The 26,898-nt window shown below is 42.5% G+C and overlaps 1 protein-coding gene across 1 annotated transcript in view; it reads right to left on the minus strand.

The window, feature by feature from the left end:
• NEK11 (NIMA related kinase 11) overlaps positions 1–26,898 on the minus strand; it is a 119,366-nt gene that overhangs the window by 37,622 nt on the left and 54,846 nt on the right. The window contains exons 11-12 of the mRNA XM_056857067.1: positions 25,594–25,732; positions 5,089–5,249 (exon numbers count right to left, since the gene is read on the minus strand). Of these exons, the coding sequence (XP_056713045.1) occupies positions 5,089–5,249; positions 25,594–25,732 (300 nt within the window). The remainder of the gene's footprint in view (positions 1–5,088; positions 5,250–25,593; positions 25,733–26,898) is intronic.

A 26,898-nucleotide genomic window follows, 5' to 3' on the forward strand; every position in this document is an offset into this window, starting at 1 on the left:
TTTTTAACTTAAAATGCAACTGCAGCTGTTTTAAACTTATCGTTGTTAGATGCTTTCCATTAATTGAAAGGCAGAGCACAAATATTTATTATTATTGATTTATTTTAAATCCTTTAAATAAGAAATAATACATATTGAGATTTTCCATCTGATGCATTTTAGCCAACCTGTCTGATGCATTTTAGCCCATTTTAGCCCACCAGTGTTCTAGATCTGAAAAGAGAATGATAGACACTCCGGTCATTTATGCAGGGTCGCTTTAACCTCCTTTATTCCCCGTTTCAGCCAGGATCAAAGTAACCCGGGTTGGGGAAAAATGTATGCATTGGCTGGAATGATCAGGGACGAAACTGTGTGCTAATGGAGGCACGAATACAGAAAAGCAGTCTCTCAAGTTCAAATCAAGTCCCATCCCTTTAAATGCTGCTCTGTAATTTTCTGACTTTGCAGTACTCATCCTGAGAGAAGATCTCCTTCCCCCCAGACCCAACTGCTGCATAAAAAAGCATTTCAAGAAGAAGAAAAAAGGAGTAATCTGAAAGAAGGGGGGGAGAAATCCAAGCCTCTTTTTTTAAAAAGCCTTTCTTTTGCTCAGAAAGAGCTCCGAGGTAGCAGGAAGCACTTGAATCCCTGCCTCTTTACACACTGCTTCGTGATTGGCTGTGAGAGAAGCCAATCTTCTGTGCTTCCCCTGTTTGGCTATCTGCATGCTGCCTTGAAGAGGGGTTTGGAAAAGGGTGGGGCGAAGCTCAACACAAGAACAGAGTATGCATGCTCCAGAATGAACCAGGATGAACGGTTTAATTCAGGCCAGAAGAGGAATGGGAAAATCCGGGTTCATTTTGGGCTGAAACAGTGTTGAGCTTCCAAAGAATGAAGTAACGTGCCTACTGAAAAATTTGATCCTGGCTGAAACGGAATAAAGGAGGGTAAAGCGACCGTGCATAAATGACCTCCCACTCGGCAGCAGTGACAGAAGAACTGAGCAAGTAAAATGGTGTCCAGCACCCCCTACTGAGGCAAACAGTTGAGGAAAGGAGCAACTCATGTTATAGAAGTTTCCATGATCCTGCTTGCTCATGTCCTTACAGATATGAGGGGCTACAGAGGGACCCCAAAAGAGAACCATATATATTACCGTTAATGACCTTATTTTTCTAGGATACGTGGGTTAATAACTAAAAACATAACTGAGTCAAATGAAAACAAATGTACACAATACTTTGCCCTGACCTGGATAGCCCAGGCTAGCCTGATCTTGTCAGATCTTGCAACTGAAGCAGGGTCAGCCATGGTTAGCAATTGGATGGGAGACCACTAAGGAAGTCTAGGGTTGCTATGCAGGGGCAGACAATGGCAAACCACTTCTGAACATCTCTTCAGAACATCTCTTGCCATGAAACCACTATGGGGTCACCATAATCAGCCAAGACTTCATAGCAAAAAAGCAAAAACAAAACACAACTTTATAAAGGATAGACAGAAAGGGATTAATGGGCACGATCCAATCTATTTTTAAAAGACTTTGTGCACTGATTTCAGAAAGAGAGATTTAAACATTTGCTCAAGTTTTTTTTATGGCAGTCAATAGGACTTCAAAGTGCTCAAATTTAGCTGGATTGTGCCCCTTCTGTTTTGAAGTTTAACATTACTTGCAGCATCTGCATCTTTAATATCAATTAATCCCAAAATATCTAAAATCGTGCTGAGCTGAAAGGAAATGGGATCAGCTAATGAAACCAAAACCTTTTCAGACTTGCTGCAGGGAATTGATAATATATGGTGTATGTGGTGGGGGGAGGGGTTATACATCAGAAAAAAGAGCCTTGTGTTTGTTTTCACCAACTCAGGATCCTTTTTATTTTTAGAAACTGCATATCTGCATACGTAAATTAAAACTAAAAAGTTGGATAAATTGGCCAGATGGTTCTGCCTTATGATTCCTAAATATATATGATTCATACACGGAAGGATACGCTGAAGAATTCTGTATGGCAGTCAACACTTGCTCTTGTATAATGCCTGTTTATTGGAACAAGTGTTGTACAGAAGCTCCTGATGGATTGTATCCGTAGATTAAAGAATAAACAGGTAATTCTCCAGTTCTTACTCTATTCATCCTTGCATTCCCCCCCCCCCAATTGTTCCTATCAAGCTTCTGACCAAGCTGGCTGTTATCAGGGCCGAAACAAAAAGGTATACTTTACTGGAGCGGGAAATTGATGGGCCCATGCTGTATGACCATCACCACGTTGTGGTTCTTTATATCATTTTGTGATTTATGGCACCTGTGTGTATGGGATAGGAGGTTGGGGACATGATAAGTCTGTCAGAAGTTATTTGGGTTCTACAAATAGCCACATAGTGCCTTCTACAGTCACATAATCGACTGCGTTCTTGCAGTCCAGTTGCAAGGTGGTCAGCACTCTCTGGCTCCGACATGTAATTAAGATGGGATTTTCTTCATAGCATTATTCCTGCTGTCAACTCCAAACTTTTGTTGCGCCTGGTTTCCATTAAAATTGGCTTCAATGCCTATTCAGTTCAAGGATAAATCAGTGTTTGACATTTTCTAAGAGCAGATACACACAGTCAGTGGACCTGATTCCACAGATGAACCACAAGCTGAAGTGATGAGGAAAAACCACAGCATCAACCCCTAAGCAGGGAGAGGGGCTCCTGGTTCACCCCACTGCCGGAAGAATCGCTCTCTAACCATCTATATTGTATAAACAACTCCTTACAAAGACCAAATATTAATCAAAAATGCTGAAAACTTCTAGACACTGAAAAGTTAGAATTTTATTAGGCCATGGTCTTTTCGACTTCGGAAACTGAAAGCTTGTTTGATGGTGGGGAACTAAGATTCAGAAAAGCAGGCTCAAAGGTGCTGATGTGAGGGGAAAGAGATGAGAGTGCTTTGTTTTATTGATATGGAGCTAAATACGCATGTACAAGAGTATTCACCCCTTGCCTCGTATGGGTGCTTCATCCATTAATGACAACAAAATGTATGTGTGTGTACTGAGGAGAAAAGAAAACAGCAAATAAACTTCTGACAGAGGTGTCAATAAAACAGAATAAACTTCTGACAGAGGTGTCAACAAAACAGCTTCCATTCCCTCCAGCCCTAATTTTTCTTGTCGCAGAAATGTAAACCGCTGACGTGACAGTATATCATTCTGCCCAAACCCGACTGCAAATATCGAGTTTTCTCTTCATTTTTAAAACTTCTGTTCGCAGCAGATGCCTTCTAATACACTGAATCCTGGTCAGATTAAGGAAAAACTATGGATTGACCCCCTAATGACAGAAGTTATTTACATGCTGGAAGGAAGTCAAAGAAAAAACTTAAACACTGGATCTTCTGGGTGGGGGGATACAATAAAGACTGTTGAAAGGAAAGAATCTTAATTCCCAGTACACAACAAAGGGTTTTCAAGAGGTCTATGGAGTCTTTGCAGTGTAAAATTTCTGCAACAAATCATATCCTGCTTTTGTTTGACTAGGTCTGACAGCCAAGATAGCGAGTTGCACACAGCTTTGAGTTCAACTCTCAGCTGAGTGGTGGACTTACTAAATTAGCCTTGGGAATGATTACGCACATTACGCTAATTTGCGTTTAGTGATTCTGTAAAAACCCAGAGCTCAGTATATAGACCAGATCAGCACCCCAGAGCTAATAGCTTCATGTCTCTTTATCTGTTTCCAGCACATTTTATATTGTGTTACAGCTGTTCTGCATTAAGTATTTCATGGTAAAACACACACACTCACACATTTGTTTTGAAACATTGTCCCAATATAGGTATTTATGTTAAAACCGGCAGCACTCACTTACGTGGAAGAAGAGATGAGAACATAAGAAGAGCCATGCTGGATCAGGCCAAAGGCCTGTTGAGTCCAGCGTTGTGTTCACACGGTAGCAGGCCGACTGCTGCTAGGAAGCCCACAAGCAGGACGGCTGCAACAACATCCTCCCCCCCACTTGCTTCCCAGCAACTGATACAATGAGGTGTACTGCCTCTGATACGAGAGGGGGTAGATATTTCTTCCTCATAAGTAGCCATTGATAGCCCCGTCCTCCATGAATTTGTCCACTTCCCTTTTAAAGCCTTCCAAGTTGGCGGCCATCACCACTTTCTGTGGCAGAGAGTTCCACAATTTAACTAGGCACTGTGTGAAGATGCACTTCCTTTTGCCTGTCCAGAACCTCCCAGCCTTCAGCTTAGGGTTGCCAACCTCCACGTAATAGCTGGAGATCTCCTGCTATTAGAACTGCTCTCCGGCCGATAGAGATCAGTTCACCTGGAGAAAATGGCCGCTTTGGCAATTGGACTCTATGGCACTGAAGTCCCTCCCCTTCCCAAACCCTGCCCTCCTCAGGCTCAGCTCCAAAAACCTCCCGCCGGTGGCGAAGAGGGACCTGGCAAGTGGCAACCCTACTTCAGCTTCAGTGGATGATCCTGGGCTCCAGTACTATGAGAGAGGGGGGAATGCTTCTCCCTGCCCACTTTTCCACACCACACATAATGTTTTAGATTGCTATGAAAACAGTAATAGAAATCGATGTGGAGAGTGCTGGGCAGTCCATCTTCTTATCCACATTAGGGTATGTCTCCAAAAGCAGCACAGTTGATTTTTCAAGAAAGTGTTTTTTAAATACTTTGGTGGTGGTGGAAAGTGCTATCAAATCACAGCTGACTTATGGCAACCCTGTAGAGTTTTCAAGGCAAGGGACATTCAGAAGTGGTTTGCCATTGCCTGCCTCTGTGCAGAGACCCTGATATTCCTTGGTGGTCTCCCATTCAAACACTAACCACGGCTTACCCTGCTTAGGTTCCAAGATACAATGAGATTGGGCAAGCCTGGGCCATCCAGGTCAGGGCCAAATATTTTAAGGTGATCATCATTCTAAAGAGCATTTTCTAAGATTCCTAAGAAATAGTTCTAAGATTTCAGGACTGTATACACACAATAAGGGCTTCCCAAAAAATCAGTGCAAATTTTCCATTATGTTTGTTTGCTATTCTCAACTATAAAAATTGTCCTTGGTGTTCAGCAGATATCCGAAAGGTATCTGTATACCTGCCGATTTGTTCTACAGACAGTCTGTGACATTTCCATCTCCTCCACTTCTGCCACTTCTTCTTCCTCCTCCTCCTCTTCCTCCTCCTCACTGGTTTCCGAACATGAATCAAACACATCATTGTAATACTCTTCTGCAATGAGTGGGTCTTCAGGGATCCCTGTTTTTTTGGGGGGGAAAGTGGTGGTGGGGGGAGAGACACTGTAAGAAATAATTCCTGCTGAGTAGTTAACTTGCCAAGTATCTGGTACAAGGAGATAAGTCACCCACAAAAAGTATATGCACAAATATCGGAGAAGTAGTAGATGAGTTTCAATTTATATACTTTACAAGTAAGACCGTTAATGGTGAAAACACAGCAATCCTAAAGTTCTTCTGCATTAAATAAATTTCTGTCCTGTCTTTAGTAAGACTAAATATATACAAGGAGTTCCAGCTGGGCTGGTTCATAAGAAGAGTCGGTTTTTATATGCTGACTTTCTCTACCCCTTAAGGGAGAATCAAATTGGCTTACAATCACCTTCCCTTCCCCTCCCCACAACAGACACCCTGTGAGGTAGGTGAGGCTGAGAGAGCTCTAAGAGAGCTGGAATAGCCTAAAGTCACCCAGCTGGCTTCATGTGTTGGAGTGGGGAAACCAACCCGGTTCACCAGATTAGCATCCACCACTCATGTGGAGAAGTGGGGAATCCAACCCGGTTCTCCAGATCAGATTCCACTGCCCCAAACCACTGCTTTTAACCACCACACCCCACTGGCACTAATACAGATGTAGAATGCTGATGGGGCGACACTTGCCACTGTCGCCCCCCAGCTTCTCAGTTGCTCCCTCCGTGTCCTGCTAGCCAGCTGACGGGCCTCTTAGGGCTGCCAATTCTGCCTTGGGAAATTCCTATAAATCTGGGGAAGGAGCAGGGGAGAGCACAGGCAAAGTTTGGGAAGGGGAGGGAATCCTTCAGGAATGTGGTGCCAGAGATCTGTCCCCTGAAGCTGTCATTTTCTCCTGAGGAGCTGATCTCTGGAGTCTGGAGGTCAGTTGTAACTCCTGGAGAACTCCTCATCTGAAAAGTTGGCAACCCGATGCGGTGGAGCTTTCCAAAGGTAGTAAAGTCCCTTCCCAATTATGGTCAGGGAGGCAAGGAGGAGGGGACAAGAGTGGCTGCCAAGAACAGTCAAGCTAGGGGATGAAGGTTTTAACCCTCCATTTCTTAGCCTGGCTGCTCCTGGCAGCTGCTCATTCCCTCCTCCTCCCATTCCCAACTGTGATTGGAGAGTGATTCTGCTATCTTCAGAAAGCTCCACCTCACCATGATTGCTAAAGGTGATGTGGTACTTTCCAAAGATGGCCATGCCCCTCTCTAATTATGGCTGGAAAAGAGGGAGGGAGCGAGGGAGGGAGGCGTCAAGAAAGGCTGAGGGCAGGCTAGAGATTCCTCCTCTGTAGACCAGGGATGGGATGCCAACTAGTGGCACCAGCACACCAGTTTTGGCCATGCAGTAGCGTTGAGATCTTAGGACTGGGCTGTTCAACATTTGACCAGATGTTTATGCTCAGAATGAAACTCTGCAGAATACAATGAAAATACGAAACATCCAAGCATGTGCTTGCCAAATTCCTGGGTGCTTTCATTAGTAGCATTGTGTTTTATAACTACTGCAGTATTCCCTCAGTGAGACAAACAGACTCTTTGAAAAATAGTTTTAATTTGCTCCTTCCCTGGAGTTCATTATTAGTGCATTAATGCAGCACTCTGAATGTTGCACGCATTTAAGAGGTGATGGTCAACCTCATTTATTTAAAATTAAAAAAAACAAGCGACAAAAATATGGTGATCACCCAAGAGAACAAAATTATGCTCGTGTATCAGCAAGTTTCTAATGAACAAAAAGAGCAAAACAAATCTCTGTCTTGGAGCAATTTCATCTCCAGCTCCAATACTTTTGCATAAAAAATAAAAATAAATACTTGCTTATAAATGGCAATGAATGTATAATTGTCCGTAATTGTTTTCGTTCTCAATTTCTAAAACCTGTGAACCACCAATGCTCATCCATAATAAGACCTGGGTGAGTTCTCCCTCTTTGCAATTCAGAATTAGCTGAATATTTACAAGGTTTTAAGTGGGTGTTTGGAAAATGACGATCCGATCTCTCCCGGTCTCTCCCGGTTTAGGTTGGCGCACACCTGCTGATGGTGGTACCTGTGTGCACTTTATTGTGTTTGCCTTGGGGACTTTGTTGTGTAGTGGCTAGCGTGTTAGGCTTGGGCTGGGGAGAGCTAGGACACAAAGCTCACTTGTTGACCTTGAAGCTATCCTTCTCTAACAGATAGATGATCCATTAAGTAAGTAAATAAATAACCTGCTTCACACTGTTGTTATGAAGAGAGGAAAAACAGGAAAGGGAATGCTCTAGATTGGCTGAGCTCTTCGCAGGAAGGCTAGTAGAAAAGTGATAGGGTACCTTCACACATGCCAAATAATCCACTTTCAATCCACTTTCAGTACAACAATGGTTTGCAAGTGGATTTTGCTAGTTCACACAGTAAAATCCAGCTTCAAAGTGCCTTGAAAGTAGATTGAAAGTGCATTATTCAGCATGTGTGAAAATGCCTATAGTTTCACCTGCATGGTAGACTACCAGCTAGAAATTCTACTGCCCTCTGTCCAAAAGATTTAGCTGAAAGCAAGGGAGGATTTGCTTGCCCTATGAAAATTCTTTAGTGAAAATTCGGTCTAGCAAATGTCTGCTTGTTTATCATTGTATGAAAAGATCTATATCCACTCCCTCCTTCATTTGAGGTGGCTAATAACCAAAGAGATTAAAACATCCAGTCTTTAAAATCATCTTAATGAAAACAAAAATAGCCAAAAAGACAGCACCCTCTTAAAAAAACCCAACCAGAACAAAGTTCACTCCAGTACACAAAAAGTTCTCTGAAAAATGCATTTGTCTTTGGTTTTGGAAAGACAGCTTTATGAATCTCTTAAGGTAGCACATTCCAGATTACTGGAGCCACAGTGGAAGACATTCTGAAACTAGTTACAGAGGTTTAAATTTGTTGAGCAGGAGGAACAGACAACAAGTACCCAGAAAACACACGTGAGTGAATAAAGCAAAGGTATTTATTACGATCCATGACCTGCAAATACAGCAAAGGTTATAGACCTGGGCACAAAACCTGGCAATCCTTCGTGTCATTTGATGGTTTTTATCAGATAGGAAATATTCCACTTCGATTTTATTAGATCTCCCTAGGAATCTTTCCAACAATGGACGAGGGAATAAATATACATCACCTAAGTGCAGAGTGGGGTAATTGAAAAACAGCATGAAGAGGCCTCAGCAGGGGATAATGCCATAGGGTCCACCTTCCAAAGTAGCCATTTTCTCCAGGGGGACAGATCTCTGTTGTCTGGAGTTCAGTTCTAATTCTGGGAGGTCTCCAGGTCCCACCAGGAGGTTGGCAACACTTGGCTTGGCAGAAATCTCTGGGTGACTTGCTACCACCCAACTTGCATGACTCAACTAGGCCTGGCTGCTTGCTACTGTTCAACGGCAGACACCCTATGAAAGTCAGTGTGGTGTAGCGGTTAGAGCTTCAGAGCAGAGTCTGTGAGACATAGGTTCAAATCTCTGTCTTCCTACGGAAGCTCACTGGGTGATTACAGACCAGTCACATTCGTCAACAATTGTCCCATTTTGTACCCACAGAAATCCTTCTTCAGATTCAATTCAAGTTTATAAGATGGGGGCCTTTTATGCGCAGGTTGTTTCCATGGTGATCACCTCCCGACTACTTTGGGGCTTCAGTTTTATTATGCACATCTTTTCTGACTTTTAGAAGTTACTTTGCTCTCTCCCTGGGTTCCCCCCATGTTTTCTGGATGCCACCAGAAACAGCATCCAGAAAACGCAGGGGAAATGCAGGGAGAGAAAGCAAAGTGACTTCTAAAAGTCGGAAAAGATGTGACTATTGAAACCAAAGCCTTGAAGTAGTCGGGGGATGATCGCAACAGAAACAACCCACTCGTAAAAGGCAGAGGATAATCATACATGGCACATCAATGGAAAGTGAGGCAAAATCCATTTTGGTCAGTTCTCCTCAAAAATGAAAGCAATAATCAATATGTAAAGACTCACCTATTAGCCCAAACCATTTCTCCTTACCTTCAGAGATGGAACTATATCAGATGTCTCAACTATCTGGAGACTCATTCTTTCTCAGAATGAAAGAACAAGCACTGATATTAATATGGGAATGGACGCCAGTCAAACTATACCAATATAAAATTCAGCTAACCCCGTGCCAATTGTTTTCTTACGTCTGCCTCCAGTTGCATTCATTCAGAAAAGAAGCCACATAAATTGTTATAAATCCTTGCTTTGAAAATGAATATTTCCAGTGTCTAGTCTTAAAAACTATATGGTGTAACATTACCGAATGTGTGTGAAATGCTTTGAATGTGCTAAAGAAACATTCAAATATTAAATAACAACAACAATAATAATAATAATAGTAATGGTTTTCTTTTCTTATGGTTCCTGAAATAGTTTTCCTAAATAGGAGAGCTGCCTTGATAAACAAACAGAAATCTAGGCCTTAGTTCCTGAATTGCACAGTGAAGACGCTCCAGTTAAAACATGGAATTCATCCAGTGCATGTCATTTTAATCTCCCTCATTATGATTTTGGCAACTCTTTTCCAACTGTGGAAGTACTCAGCAAATGAGTAAATATTTGCTACAAAATCTATGACTTTGTGAAAATAATATCGATTAATCCATCTACATGTGGGCTGTTTCACTGCCTTTTGATTTCTTTGACAATTGAGTACAGATGGTGCGCATTAGGCATCACTAATGAATATGATATTTTTCCTAAACTTTGATCTAACAAAACTTTCATCAGAGATGACAAATGCACAAGTCCCAGACTGTAGCAGGATCAAGGCCATGGGAAAAAAATGTTCAACAATTCCCAGCGACAGCTGCCAGGGCATAACCAAACTAGGGCTGCTTCCAAAATTCTCTTAATTGAAATTTTCCTTCAAATTCTGTATTTCCAAATTGTGTTGAGTTAGTTCATGTCTTTACCCCCTCTAGGCTATGATTACATTGATAAAATACTGAGGGGAGGGAGGATTCTTGATGTGATTGTTCCTTGTGATGTGTTTTAATGGTCTGCAAAAACACACATTTATCAAAAAGAAACTTGCTGCAATCATATAATCATGCAAAGATTGCTTTTCTGTAGTGTTTATCAACATCCACATGCACATTAGTATAGTAGAGGAGGAAACAATGAATTCTCCAAATTAAACCAGAATTCAGGAGGGATGCTCATGGAACAATAATTGAATGGCAGGAGGAATTCTGCTTATCCCTAAGCAAAATTTCATCATGGAGACAGACAGTGGGCTTTTCCACATGCTCGACTAACTTCTGGTTTTTTTGGCAGTTTATCCACAAGCGCTTGAATCAGTTTGGGCATGGTTCTTCTGCACGCTTCTCTCCCCCCCACACCCGCATTTTCACAGTTGTGGAGTCAATTAATTTTTTTCCGCGTGCCTTAAATAATCAGGATTTTCAAGGGAGGGTGCTGTCATCATCAATGGTGTCCCTGCACCCGACTCAAAAAAAAGGCGACTTCAAATTGGATTCCAAAAAAAGATCGGGATAATCAATTAAAAGAACCAGAAAAAAGGGGAAAAAACAGCCCAGAAGCCCAAAGCAAAAACAAAAGGCACAAAAAATGTGTGCAGGAATCAGAGGATAAACAGAAACAGTATGGGCCCAGAACTTGATGGGGGGAAACTCGTGGAAAAGCCCAGTGAGTCCAAACTGCTGCTCATGGTCTATACATGCACCCTATTTCGGATAAAACAGAGCTTGCATGCATTTGTACACTTTCAAAGTATTTAAAACCTTTGTAACTAGAAGCTAACAGGGAGCAAAAGAAATAAGTGACTCACCATGGTGACGCCTCTCTAAAGCTATTTTAGTTGTCTTTAAAACTATTAGGTTTTTAAGTTACCTTTTATCTCAACAACTTTAAATGACTCTAACAGTCTTGAAGGTAGAAAACCAGCAAGGGCTGACAGCTATCCACTGTTTTGCAGAGACTGTTTCACTTATGGCTATCTGCCTGCGGATCGTTGTTGGGCTGTACTCAATGCATGGAACTCTTGGCTCTGAGGAAATAGATTTGGTTCCTTGAGCCAAGGGCTGCCAATCTGGCGAAGCTGAGAAAGGCAGATGTATGCAGAAAAAAACATTTAGGAACCAGCTAGAACTATGCTGCTATGATGCTGACAGCTCCTATACTGTCATGATTGAGGGTCTCAAGGCAGGAGGGTGTCAGACTGAGGAGACGGAAAATGATCGGATAGAAGGTAACCCTTCCACAGATGATGAACTGATAGTCTCTCTTTTTGAGTTTATCCCTCAAGTTTATCCCTTTGGAAGGTGAGCCAGCGTGGCATAGTTGTTAAGAGAGATGGTTTGGAGTGGTGAACTCTGATCTGGAGAACTGAGTTTGAGTCCCCACTCCTCCACGTGAGTGGCGAAGACTAATCTGGTGAACTGGATTTGTTTCCCCACTCCTACACACGAAGCCAGCTCGGTGACCTTGGGCTAGTTACAGCTCCCTTAGAGCTTTCTCAGCCCCATCTACCTCATAGGGTGTCTGTTGTAGGGAGGGGGAGGGAAGGCGATTGTAAGCTGGTTTGATTCTTCCTTAAGTGGTAGAGAAAGTCAGCATATAAAAACCAATTCTTCCTCTTCTTCTTCACCAGCAAAGTGCACTTTTGCCAGGGAAAGGGGGTTGATTATCACCCATTTCTGTCCAGCCACTGCAGACTCCCACATTCAGTGTTGTTCCTGGGGGAGGGATCCCTGGGCCTGGAAGGCAGAGTTTCAGAAGGCACAGCTGGCTTTGAGAAGAGGGGGAGGCAGGCGATCTGTGAAAAGTGAATTGGATGCAGCCCATAAGAATATAAGAGGGACTCTGCTGGGTCAAACCAGTGGTCCATCTACTCCAGCATCCTGTTTCATACAGCGGGCAGCCATTTGCTACTGAGGGCCAACGAATTGTCGCAGAAGCAATGATCTTATCCCCAGTATAGGACATTTGCACACCTGCTAGAATTATGTAATCCTTTGTTTTACAGTTTTAGGCCTGAGAAACGTATGGCCTTCCACTTTGCTATCTTAATATGCTTAGAAACATCTGTTGACGTAGGCAATTGCACTTAGCAACATTTGTTGATGCAGGCAGATGCGTCTATTATTTTTCACAATAGAAGCATTCAGATACCAGAAGTAGTCACATGATTGTAATTTGCAATTCCTAAGGTTGATCAAGATAGATGGATTTTCTCTATAGTTACATGGGAAACGATAGCAAATTGGATTTCCCTGGATTCAACCTTTGGATACAGAGATTGGAGAAACCCTGCCTGGTAAGACAATTGGGTTCTTTATGGCACAAAGGCCAAGGCCCTGATGTTGCCTCCTAGCCACTGGTAATTTACATCTCATTTGGGTCACTGGAATGATGGGGAACAGGCGTTCCTTCAGTCTCTGCAGCACTGAAGTTTTAAAGACTTGACTGTCACAAAGGAAATACTGTAAATACTATTATTCTCATGCAAAGCAAATGGAAAATAAGGTCAGGCCCAACTAGAACTGGTGAGGTGGTTCTTTAGTAGGGTTGCCAACCTCCAGGTACTAGCTGGAGATCTCCTGCTGTTACAACTGATCTCCAGCTGATAGAGATCAGTTCACCTGGAGAAAATGGCCGTTTTGGCAATTGGACTCTATGGCGCTGAAGTCCCTCCCCTCCCCAAACCCTGCCCTCCTCAGGCTCCGCCCCAAAAACCTCCAGTTGTTTCCCAACCTGGAGCTGGCAACCCTATTCTTTAGTAGGGTTGCCAGGTCCTTCTTCGCCACCAGTGGGAGAGCCTGGCGAGGAGCCTGAGGAAGGCAGGAGAGACTTCAATGCCACAGAGTCCAATTGCCAAAGCAGTCATTTTCTCCAGGTGAACTGATCTGTATCGGCTGGAGATTAGTTGTAATAGCAGGAGATCTCCAGCTAGTACCTGCAGGTTGGCAACCCTGTTCTTTAGTGAGAATCACCTGCTGCCACTATGAGACAATCAAGGAAAGGAAACAGCCAATCCTTACTGGTAAGCTTTGGGAGGCAGCAGTCAAGGCAGGAAGGTCTCAGCCAACACCATGCAAGCACATGACTGCTGAGTGGCTTATAATCTCTGCTGACATCAGCAGCACACACTGTGTCAGGGGCTACAGCAGCCAATCATCAGTCACGCAAGCGAAGGCTCACGGCATGCCCTGTCACCTCTAAACAGTTAAGGGTAAGATTGGACTTCTCCCCCTGCAACTGCCCCTAGTGGCAGACAGGACACATGTAAAACTGTTCTATTTCAGGATGCCAAATGGAAAACAATGACGGTTTATTGGCTTTAAAAAAAATTATAGGTATATAATTTTGTCAATACACTGAAAGTTACATTCTCGTAATGTTTACAAAACATTTCTATTCCACCGTGTTGTGCGTGTAAAATACTACCAGAGAGCCAAGTTCTCCATTGTTTTAAAAATATTATATCCATGGAGAAAGCTGAAAGATGTATTGCCATTATATCCTTCCTTATTTTTTTGCTTTTCCATTAAAGTTACACAAAATTAGCTCATTAAAGTGTAGTTCCACCATAAGCACTTCATTACCAATCCTAAGCAGGTCTACTGAGAAGTCCCATTTTATTCAATGGGTCTTACTCCCCAGAAAGTGTTCTTGGGACTGCAGCAACCATCCCAGGGGTTAGAAGCCACCCTATATTTTTGTACCCATTTTGCGAAGCAGATGGTTTTCATGCTTAGTGGAATTTATGTTATACTTGGGCAACACCTTAGCCATTTGCTGAAATTAATTTATTAATAAAACCACAGATGTTGAATGCACATATATGCATTTCGGTATACGTGTACTTTTATAGACCAGCCTGCTTGAGGAACTGGATAAAATGCGAGAGAAAGAATTAATATCTTCCTATTTCCTGACAGAGAATAAATCTTTTTCTGATTGAAATTCATAATGAGACGCCTATAGGTGTTAAAGTTTGCAATAGAAATAGCTGAAAATAATATATGCAGTTACTGTAATGCAGTTAGTTATTTTGGTATTATAATGAAAATGAGGGTTGTCAGATGTAACATATTGCAACATATTTATAAAGGTAATGAATTTTGAATATTATAACCAATGGAGTAAAAATGGAACAGAATACAAAGTGGGACTGAGAGTTTAACTGGAGTGACTGAAGGTTAACAACTGACAAAGGTGAGAGATGAAACTTTTTGAACGCTGAAAAGAAGAGATATTAAATGAAAACCAATGATCTGGCAAGCACCTTGGCAGAATTCCAAAAAAATTGTTAGAGGAGGCAAGTGCATTTATGAAAGCCAACTATACTTATAAAAGCCTCTACAAACTTATGGGCAAACCTTATCAAAATTGGCAAGTCTAGATGATTCTTCAGGTATGAGAGAACTCCCAGGATATTTCAAATACTCAATGCGGGACAGTAACTATGATTTTCAAGCAAAAAGCAACCACTCATGTCTGATGGGCATGAGAAATTCCCCAGGAACAGGAGGGATTGTGATATCTTAAATAGGAAGTTCTTAATTTACAAACAGATCCTAGAACTAAGCATCGAATAGCCCTATCACTTTCTAGAGGATGACCCAACCAGTATTCACAAAGATCCTATGGTAAGATGACATGGGAGTATCTTTGAAACTAGCTTTCATTTGATATTCTAAAATGATTTCCCAACTGTGAGACCTTGTAGGGATTATAGAATATATAATTGTCAAATGTTTCACTTCAAAGGGAGATTTTGGAAAATTAAATGCCAAGAATGGTTGTCAAACCATGGTCATTTGGGTAATTACTTGGAAATACATGTTTCCTAGGCTCTTCAACATGTGTCACTGGCAACCAAAATCAAGTTAATTCATGCCATCATATTCCCTATTACTATGTATGGGTGTGAAAGCTGGACATTGAAGAAAGCCGATAGGAAGAAAGTAGATTCCGTTGAAATGTGGTGTTGGAGGAGAGTGTTATGGATACCCTGGACTGCAAAAAATAAAAATAAAAAAAAATCAGTGGGTTATAGATCAAATCAAGCCTGAACTGACCCTAGAAGCTAAAATGACTAAAGTAAGGCCTTCTACAATATTAAGGCTATTGTACTTTGGTCATGTTATGAGAAGACAGGAGCTACTGGAAAGGACAGTCATGCTAGGATAAATTGAAGGCAGTGGGAAAAGAGGAAGACCCAACAAGAGATGGATTGACTCTATAAAGGAAGCCCAGCCCTCAATTTGCAAGACCTGAGCAAGGCTGTTAAAGATAGGATGTTTTGGAGGACATTGATTTATAGGGTTGCCATGAGTCAGAAGCGACTTGACGGCACTTAACACACACAGGCTCTTCAACACTGCCCCCTGTGCTTTTAGATGCCTGACTTTATAGAGGCAGTATGGTTTCATGGAGAACTTATGATATGGACAAAAAGATGAATCATAAAACGGCTTTTCCATCATAAATGTGGCTAGTCCAATGTGGTGAGTCCAAAGTAGAGATCAAAGTAGTAAGCAGAGCAGTTGGCAAAAGTAGAATTCTTTAGTGGGTAGTTTTACATTAAAAAGGCACCTACAAATAGATCTCTGGCTATATTACATGTTAGAAAATGCAGTATAGTCATGAAGCAAATGTTACAAGTTAAAATCCAGGTAAAGTTTCAACTACAGTGCAGTAGGTCTAAGAAAAGGATCTCTTTCAGGGCAATCCTGAAGGAGGGGGTAGTTACGGCGGGCTCAGGGATGGCGCAGTCGCACCACCTCCTGAGCGGCTTGGTGCAGAAGAGGAAAATGGATTTCCCCCCCAAACCCCATGTAACTGCCCCATTGAGTTACATGGGGCTGTGCCATGGTTTTTGCAGGCATAAGTTCGTGCCTGCAAAAGGGGGTGTTCCTGGGGCGAGAGGGCTTAGGGAGCTGACTAAAGTTAGCCCCACCCCCAGGAACACCTCTTTTGGTACCGACGCAAGCCATTGCACCAGAGCAACGCTGCTGGCGAGGCTCTGCTGGTGCGTGAATATGGCGCGGCTGCGCCACGGCCCTGTGCCGGTGTTGCTGCCAGTTCAGCCAGTGCAAGTAGTACTAATGCCGGCGCACTGGTCACGCCAGCTCCTAAAGGTATTCTGCCCCCCCCTTTGAGGATTGCTCTATCTCCTACCTACTTCATGATTCCTATCACAACTGGTTGAAAAGGTTCACATATTTAAACAGTTCAGTTATTCATATACATTTATGGAATACACAAAAAAGTATTTGCTCTCAGACTAAGAATCCTATTATGTAACACGACCTTATGATCACAGATTCCCAGTAGCTAAGATTTTCATATTTCTATTAAAATTTAGATAGCCTATCTGTACTTGCATGTGCAGATTCATAAATGTATTTTTAATTGTCTCTCTCTTGTTTACTATGTCTATTCAACTATGAAATTGTTATGAATATAACCCAATACACCAAGCAAAATATAAGCGACCATGGTTTTAAACTTTCATCACAAAATCCAGTTTATAATTTAGATGAGTCATTTTCTGAAAACTGAAATGATTAAACAGATACAGTTTGATGATTCCAAAAATTATATTCTATGGAATTTTTTAAAAAGCTGGTATTAATCTGAGTACCACATATAATTAGTGTGATAGTAATATACTCCTTTCCATTTTCCACTCCCACTAAAACATAGAGCTAGATTCCACTTCGCTCACCTTGAAGATAAAGATGAGGGGCTGGGTCCTTTCAGCTTTTCTGCTTGATCTCTCCCAATCCTCCCCATCACTGCAGTTCCTGCCCTGCCCTATGTGCCATTTGTTCACACAGGTCCCATAATTCCCGGCATAGCATTTTCAGTGGTCAAAAGGGGTCCTTCCTCCCACCAGTTGTAAAGCTAGTAGGATCCAGCCCTATCACCATCAGCCTTGTATGACTGGCAGCAGGTCTCCAGGATCTCAGGTAGAGGTCTTTCAGGTCACCTACATCCTGGTCCTTTTAAGTGGAGACACCAGAGATTGAACCCAGGACCTTCTGCATGCAAAATGGAGGCTCTTCCACTGAGCCACAGCGGAGCACCAGGAAGTATCACATTTTTCAGACTACCATAAATCTGTATAGGCAGCTCTTTAGTGAAAGGGTATCTTTCTAGCAGCATTTTGGCTTGAGAATGCATATTTATTTATTTATCTATCTACTTTACTTATAGGTTGCCTTTCTTGCAGAGACTCAAGGAGCATTACAGAATATAAAACGATGCAATCAGACACCATAAAGCAATTGGTGAAGGCTACAATAGAACTAGGATTACAGAATTAGGAAACAATGTGAACAGAAAACTGCCTATAAACAATGCAGAACATGGACTTACAAAGAGACAAAATGCAGTAAATGCATGCAGGGGCCCATACCTCAGTGTTATCCTTACTAAACTGCTTCCCCAAAGAGTAAAAGCAAGATGTTCAGCAGAACCCTGCTTTGGATTTTCAGTAATTAAGTCCTTCAGGTTCCCCCCACCCACCCAAAAATAGGACATTCCCTGAGCATGGCAGCCATTGCTGAAAGAAAATCACTTTTCTCAACTCAGTCGCTTTATTATCTTGTGCTTGTTACCAATACATCTGCGATGGAATTTGTCAAGATCCTTCCCACAAGCTAAAAGCTCATCTGGCTCTCTTTAAAGTGAGTTCTGAGCTCTTTGCTGAGCTAGAATTCTGGCTTTGTGTAAAGTAAGCACTCAAAAGCTACTGAAGTGAACAGAAAAGAAATGACAGCACGTCAAGGTGAGCTGGCAGTCACAAAGCACTCTTGCTTAGCAATAGATAGCTGAACAGTTGGGTTTTGCAGTCATGCTTTGCCTCAGATTCAGTCTCAGGAGCCTCAGATTGTTCAGCAGTTCTCTCCATTCTTACGTGAACAGAATAAATCTCCATAACTCATCTGGATGATGAAGGAAAAGATGAAATCATCCTCACCTAATATAAACTTGCTCTCATGTTTGTGAATATTCAAATTCACATTAGCATATATTAATCTACAGCTATGACAAATTATTTCTTCAGTATTAATATGAGGGGGCAGGGGTGATTGTATGCTATCTCCGCTTCATAACATATTGCCCATGAAGGCAATTACAATCACCCCCTTAGCTAACTCCATTAAAAAAGGAGTGATTCACACTAAGGGAGGACAGAAAACAAAGATTCTTTGAGGGGAAATCCCCGGGGTTGCCACTGAGTCTGAAAGAATAGTAAGACTGTTCAAAAAATGTGTGACAAATGTGACATTCGATAACTTTGGCAGAAGAACGGTTCATTTGGTAAGAAACTTTTAAATATGTATTGTAAGGGTAGATAAATCCCTGCCAGCCCTGGTCATATGAACATAAGAAAAGCCATGCTGGATCAGACCAAGGTCCATCAAGTCCAGCAGTCTGTTCACACAGTGGCCAACCAGGTGCCTCTAGGAAATCCACAAACAATACGACTGCAGCAGCATCCTGCCTGTGTTCCACAGCACCTAATATAATAGGCATGATCCTCTGATACTAGAGAGTATAGGTATGCATCATGACTAGTATTCATTTTGACTAGTAGCCATGGATAGCCCTCTCCTCCATGAACATGTCCACTCCCCTCTTAAAGCCTTCCAAATTGGCAGCCATCACCACATCCTGGGGCAGGGAATTCCACAATTTAACTATGTGTTGTGTGAAGAAATAATTCCTTTTATATGTTTTGAATCTCTCACCCTCCAACTTCAGCAGATGACCCTGCATTCTGGTATTATGAAAGAAGGAGAAAAGCTTGTCCCTGTCCACTCTCTCCATACCATGCATAATTTTATAGACCTCTATCATATCTCCCCTCAGCTACCTTCTTTCCAAGCTAAACAGCCCTAAGCGTTTTAACCGCTCCTCGTAGGGCAGTTGCTGTAGCCCCCTGATCATTTTGGTCGCTCTTTTCTGCACCTTCTCAAGCTCTGCAATATCCTTTTTTAGATGTGGTGACCAGAACTGTCATTCAACTGCAGCTGTAATTATTAAGTTCTGGGGACAAACAACAATGGTTATCCTCATCACACTATTTTGAGATCCTTCCAGAAATGCTGCAAATGTCTGGGAACAAGATGGATTAGATGGCCCCTGGAATGTAAAGCCGTTCTTGAGTTTTGACCACCTATGCGGGTATTTTCTGCTCCGGTTACCATTGGCAACAGGTGAATGTAAATAAGCTCCTGACGTACCCTGGCACTATTATTTCCCAGGCACAGCAAGGGATCCTAGAGCACCCCAAGGCTGCACCAATGAGTGACAAAATTAGGCTGAATGCTATCAGTACAGGCATGCCTCTTTTTATTTGTGCTTCACTTTATTGCACTTCACAGATATTTTGTATTTGAGCAAGTCTATGAGCGCCATTTTTCCAACAGCATGAGCTCACTTTGTGTCTCTGTATCATGTTTGGTAATTCTCACCATATTTCAAACTTTTTCATTATTCTCCATACCTACTACCCCTCAGCATATCACACCTAATCCAATCACGCCTGCGAATGTCATTTAGTTGCTTTTGACATTGGGCGTTTAATTCACTCTTCTCTACTTAAGGATAGATGGACTCATATTCTAGCTGTATCTGAAGAAGTGAGCTGTGACTCATGAAAGCTCATACTCCTGCCAGAAATCTTGTCACTCTTTAAGGTGCCACTGGACTCTTGCTCTTTTTTCATTATTATCACAGTACATTTTTTAAAGACATAATGCTATTGCACACTTAATAGACCACAGTATAGTGTAAACGTAACTTTCTTATGCACTGAGAAACCAAAAAAGTTGTGTGACTCGCTTTATTGCAGTGGTCTGGAACCGAACCTGCAATATCTCTGAGGTATGCTTGTAACAGGTGTTTCTACCATCCACACCATCCCTATATCACCAAGTCATGCTAATCATCGCCATTTATTTTTTCTGTTTTTTTTTGGCCTAGATTCAATTTTAAGATTGGTCTTGAGTATCTTAGCCCTCAACCAGGGTTAATATTACAAGCAAGAATCGACACCATAATTCTTGGGTAGGATGAACATAATAGTTAAAGCCAGGAATCATTATTGTACCTTAACGACTTAAACTTAATACCAAGAAATCAGCTGGCCACCGAAGACTGGTGTGCTTCATTGTAATAAAAACTTCCCCAACATTCAAGCTCAAACTGAGGTGGAGCTAGCTGGCCTGCTGAGAGATTCGGGAGCAGATCTTGTGGGATCCTAAGCAGAGTTATACGATCTTAGTCCATTGAAATCAATTGCTTTAAAGGGGTATAACTCTGGTTAGGATCAGCTGGGTGTGTTCTTATTGAGAGTAAGAATAATAAAAAAAGAATAATAAAACAATACTGGACTGGAATGCAATGTGATAAACCGGAATATTAGTACTCTGAATTGCTCATTCATTCCCTGTGTATGAAGCTCTGATCACCTTGACATTTGAATGCCTGAGCAAGGAATTTTAAGATCCCTGAGTGCTGGTCTCCAAAGCATACAGCAGAGCTTTCAAATACAGCATTAAAAGGAGATAAGAGTAATACTGGAAACTTGTCAGGTCTAATACATCGTAATTTGGTAAAAATAGACGTGAAAGCGCAATCAGTTCCCTCCTGCTGTATGCCTGCTGTTTTTATTCGACTCTTGCAAGCTCCGGCCCTGCCATTCTACCCACTCACAAGTTCCATTCTGTTTTTGTTTTTTTCATTTAGGTCCCTGACTTTCAAATTTTGTCTCTCTTGCCTGGTCCTATTTTCTAGACTGTGGTTTCCTCCCACACAGATTTCTCTCTCCTGATACTGTGAAAGAACACGTTGATGAGGCTTGACTGAAAATGTCACACAAAATCTTCTGCTTCCAAACACTGATTCCAGTGCATTTTAAAACCCCTCCTCCCCCATTTACCGCTTAATATTATGTGTCCATTAGTATCTGCATGTATTCAGTACTTCTCCAAGCAGTGAAATGTTCCAGGGCAGCCCAGGTGTAGTTCCCTAGGAAGTAATTCCCATGGGAGCACTGGAGACTGAAGGCATTTTCGTAATATTTGCTTTGTTTACAAATATAAAAACAGAACATAAGTGGAGTCAACAAGACACTTCTACATGGCACCAAACTGCTACCCCACAATTAGTATCCGAAAACAGGCCCTGAACTCCAAGATGCTTCACATTTGGCCAACTCACGGCTTTCCCTGTCAACCTCTCTCTATTTCAAACTGCTCTCCTGCACATGCGCAATCTACCAAATCCATCTCTCAGTTCCTACCCTCCAGGTGAAATGACCATTCTGGAAAAAATATATGGTCATTTAGGCATGGGTACTTTCAGTCTGTCTCAGTTGTTCCTTGGAGTTATGCATCTGTTTTCCCTCCATTAGAGATGATCTCGCTGCCAGCCCTCTGGGTCTTCCCATTCCTCTGTTAACCCGACTCTTCCATCTTCCCCGAGCAAAGCCTGGGTGAAATCCCCATACATAAGGTAAAGTGCGGAGCACACAAGCCTAGTTTTGCTCACAGCCAATTACAAAGCAGAGGCGGGGATTGAAATACTTTCTGCTTCCTGGGAGCTCTTTCTGAGCACAAGAAAGGCTTTTTAAAACCGAGGCTTGGATTTCTCCCCCGCACACTTTCAGATTGCTCCGTTTTTGTTGTTGTTGTTCTTAAAATGCTTTTTTGTGTGCCAATTGGTTTTTTTGGGGGGGTTGGTTTCTCTCACAATAAGCACTACAAGTAAGTCAATTACAAAGCAGAATTTAAAGGGGCGGGACTTGATTTAAGCTTGGAGACTGCTGGTGCAGAGATTCCCAACAGGAAAGTGTCAGTCCAGCCAGCAATGATCCTCAGGTAAAACTCCCATGCATAAATGACCTTCGACTCCTAACATTAACATTCACTTGTCGAAGGCTGGGATTCCCATCAAGTGTCACTTCAAGCAAAAACTACAAGTGACAGACCCATTCACAGTAATCAGACAGCAAACTGGGAAGGGCAAACAAAGGAAGGGAGATTGGAGGGAAGCCCTGCAAAGGGGCCTCGCCCTCCACCCCCATCCCACTATGACTCCATCCCAGCCCTGCCCCAAGGGAGAGAGAGAGAGAGCCTGCTTGGGCAGTTCTCCTGAGCAAGCTGGCCAGCCAGGTGGGGTAACACTGGGTGGCCCCCCTCACCAGGCAAGATGAGGCCAGAAAGGTGCAGCAAGGCTCGGCTGGGGGGCATCTCATCCCTCGCCATGGTGAGGCTGGGCAGGGCAGGCATGACCGGGTGGGTCTGCCTATTGCCCCAGTGAGCTCTTATTCCCCGCACCTCTGGATCACACCAGCCCCCCTGGACTGGGATTGCCAACTCTGGCTACGGAAATTCCTGAAGATTTGGGGGTGGTGCCTGGGAGGCTTTTGGGAAAAGGAGAGAGTTCAGTGAAGATTTGATACCAGAGTGTTCACCCTCTGAAGCTGCCATACTCTCTGGGGAACTGATCTCTGTAGTCTGGAAATAAATTGTAATTCCAAGAGGACTCTAAGAACATAAGAAAAGCCCTGCTGGATCAGACCAAGGCCCATCAAGTCCAGCAGTCTGTTCACACAGTGGCCAACCAGGTGCCTCTAGGAAGCCCCCAAACAAGACGACTGCAGCAGCATTATCCTGCCTGTGTTCCACAGCACCTAAGATAATAGGCATGCTCCTCTAATCCTGGAGAGAATAGGTATGCATCATGACCAGTATCCATTTTGACTAGTAGCCATGAATAACCCTCTCCTCCATGAACATGTCCACTCCCCTCTTAAAGCCTTCCAAGTTGGCAGCCATCACCACATTTGGGGGCAGGGAGTTCCACAATTTAACTATGCATTGTGTGGAGAAATACTTCCTTTTATCTGTTTTGAATCTCTCACGCTCCAACTTCAGCAGATGACCCTGTGTTCTAGTATTATGGGAGAGGGAGACTCTGGGCCCCACCTGGAGGTTGGCAACCCCAGCCTCACACCTGATGGCTAATGTATTCAAAGACCTGAATCTCTGAATCACTCATGGCTGTATAGCACTCCATTCGTCTTTGTGCTGGCGGTTAGAAACAGAGCAGAGCTATCATTGCACTTTCCAGAATCAAGCACTTTTCTGTCCTGATGGGGAAGCATTTTAGCTACTCATTTATCCTTGTAACTATGCCACTGCTTTCTCAGAGGCAGCTGCTTAGCCTCTTAGGACACAGATGCCTGGCTTTCACAGGAGCTGAAGACTAATAGTTCCTCACGTGGATCAAGTATCACAGCATCAAAATAAAGGGATTTATTCTGTTTGTTCAGCTATGTTGCACAAGTTCAAGGCAGTTTATATTAAAATAGGGGGCGGAAGCATTGCAAAGCTATAAACACAACGTGGAAATCACAGTTAATCATTTCAAAACAAACTATCTTCAACCAAAAAGAGATGCAGTCAGCGGAAATGGAACCATCTGGATTTAAATCAGCCACCCTAATCCCTAAAACCACGCTCCATCTTTTTTTTTTTTAAGCGCTGATTTTGTTCAGAAACCCTAGCAGGCATGAACTGAAGGTGGCTTCATCAGATCTAATGATGTTCTATGGTGGAATGAGATATGTGTTAAAAGTAAGAGACACCTCTTCTCTAACCCAGCGTAGGTGGTAGCAGAAAGCTGCATGGTTTAGGCAGGCTTTTTCCTCACTTGGTTTAAACGGTGTTTAACTGAGTCAACGTTTTAATATGTTGGGTTTCTGGTGGGATTTTGTTTGCTTGTTTTATCGTAAACCACTTTGAACAGTGAAAAGAAATAGTACAGAAACATAGTAAGAACATCAATATAGAATAAAGATGGCCCACTGTCAGGATTGTTTGGTGTCAATGCCTGCCATGATGTATATAGTAATTTATTTGTTTTGGTAACCAGATCAAAAGGTTGGGTTGCTTGACATGTAGCCTAAATACCAGGAGGGAGTTGAGAAAATGGAGCCCTGTGTGTGTAGGGGAGGTTTCTAAGAATTTACACAGCAATGCAGAAAAGTGACCTTGAGGGGCACAGATAACACTGAAGGCCTCTGAGAAAAGAGTAACCACCTGGACATGAGGGGGATGGGATCTTGTGCCAGCTATAACCGGAGCCAATGTATTGGTCATTAGAGTCTTTGTGCTGGTACCAGAGCTATGAGATTTTCTGAATGCTCCTTGGAATTACAATAAACTACTGGTTACTGCTGAATAACTGCTGAGTGCCGGGAATTATTGAAATATTGTCGGGACGAGAAGTCTCACAACCACTAGTGAGGATACTACAGCATGCCCCTTCACTAAAAGAACACATTGCATAGGTGGACCATTTACATTTTTAACTTTTGTATTTTGACTGTTTTATAAAGGCTCACCCACATCACAACCTCCTCCTTTGGGAGGAGGAGGAAGAAGAGGAGGAAGAGTTGGTTTTTATATGCCGACTTTCTCTGCCGCTTAAGGAAGAATCAAACCGGCTTACAATCACCTTCCCTTCCCCTCCTTATAACAGGCACACCCTGTGAGGTAAGTGGGGCTCAGAGAGTGTGACTAGCCCAAGGTCACCCAGCTGGCTTCATGTGGAGGAGTGGGGAAACAAATCCAGTTCACCAGATTAGCCTCTGCCACTCATGTGGAGGAGTGGGGAATCAAACCCGGTTCTCCAAATCAGACTCTGCTGCTCCAAACCACTACTCTTAACCACTACACCATGCTGGCTAAAGCGAAGTTCTGGCATATAAACATAATTATTTATTGATCACACCTCACCTTTCAATCAAATTATCAAGGTAGCATAAATAAAAGAATGCAAGGATCCTGGCTTTAGGTGGAACATCCGGATCATTCTGGTGACAAAGCAGTAAACAAAGACTCTGGAAGTACATCACTTCCACATCCAATGAGTATCTGATCATTACAGGACACAGGACACAGGATTCAATTCCCATACCTGGAAGAGCAATACTGATACGGGAGCTCTCCCATTCAATCTGATTTTAACCTTGCAAAAGCTGCTTTTTAAACGTTTCCTGACAGCTGTACTATAGAAATGAATGCCCTCAGATTAGATCATGTGATCAACAGGCACCAGGATCTTGGGAATCATCGCTCCTCATCCCACCTGAGCCATTTCTGATCCAAGGAAAGTATATTACTGGGGTTGAGGGATTTGCATATTGCACTCGATCAGGTGGGTATAGTGGGGAAATGGAAGGGGGTGAAATTGCTCCTTTCTCTTCACTGTTCTACCTTCGAAAGATTTATGCAATGCTTTTTTTTCTAATTGTATTGCATTCTTACCATGCTCCATTGGATCAGACATGCAGAGTCTGCCTGGTGTTTCACTGTCCATTGGTTTATTACATCCTATAGATAGGTAGTCCAATGAAGTCACTGGTTGAGATGTAATCAGATGCTCTGCAATCCGTTGATCAGATTCCTTATTTGAAGTAATAAAGCAAGAGTTTAGCAGTCCATAATGTGGTAACAATGTAGCAGACATCCTGCCTGGGACAACAGCAGGGATTTTCTAAGAATGGTTTCCAAAGAATTATTTTATTTCAAAACTTAGCTTGAACATGCATAGTGGCAAACCATCCAGTGCCTTTGGCAAAAACACCGACTGACTTAATGAAAACCACCATCATCATTTCTGCAATCAATGAGAGCAATATAATTGAACCAATCGCTTTTGGTGACTCATTAAGCCTCCGTGAATTTGTCTTCAAGAAAGCGCATTAATACAACCTATTTAGGACATTCAGATAGTCTTGTTAACAAATAAGCAAATCAAGCTCCACTGTCCGATATTTAAATGTAGTCAATTTGGCTATGTCCCATAAAACTGACGAATGCAGTGGTTCAGAAACAACTTGGAACGGAGTTTGGCTTGGATATTCTCAGTATTCTCTGGCTCTGTGATTAGGTTCTTAGATATATATTCAACAATTCATTCTCAACCATAAGTTCATAGGATCAACTAGAACACCTGAAAATGGAGTTAAGACAATAGTATTAAAAGGTTGCTGAGGACACAAGTACATTAGAGTTGCCCACAGAACTTCTTATACTTTGAAATCAGGCTCGCACATAGGATTACTTACTAGTATAAGAGCTACACTCTGTCTGATTCTCCAAATTATTCATTTTCAAAATAGAGAGGATATTATTCAAACTTCCTTGCCTGTGATTTTCATGCCCTTAGTCGTGCAAGCATTATTTATTCCTTGTTTTTCAAAACTATTGCCCTCAGGATAGCTTGCCTCACCAGGGTATGCCTTAGTTTATGTAAGTCCTGAAGTTCTACTTTACAAAAAGAAGGGAGGAGAGCTTTCTTCCTACATATACTGACCTCAGCATCACGGGGCGGACAACCTGTGGGGGCTCCTCTCTAAAGATAAAGTTCTGTTTGCATGTAGCAGGAAACATTCATAAGTGATCCGATCCTATTTCTGGCTGTAGTACTTGTAGTTAAATTGTGAAACTCCCTGCCTTAGGATGTGTTGATGGCTGTCAACTTGGAAGGCTTTAAGAGGAGAGTGGACATGTTCATGGAGGAGCGGGCTATTCATGGCTACTAGTCAAAATGGATACTAGCCATGATGC

The sequence above is a fragment of the Euleptes europaea genome, chromosome 11, assembly GCF_029931775.1.
Source record: "Euleptes europaea isolate rEulEur1 chromosome 11, rEulEur1.hap1, whole genome shotgun sequence".
Taxonomy (NCBI): Eukaryota; Metazoa; Chordata; class Lepidosauria; order Squamata; family Sphaerodactylidae; genus Euleptes; species Euleptes europaea.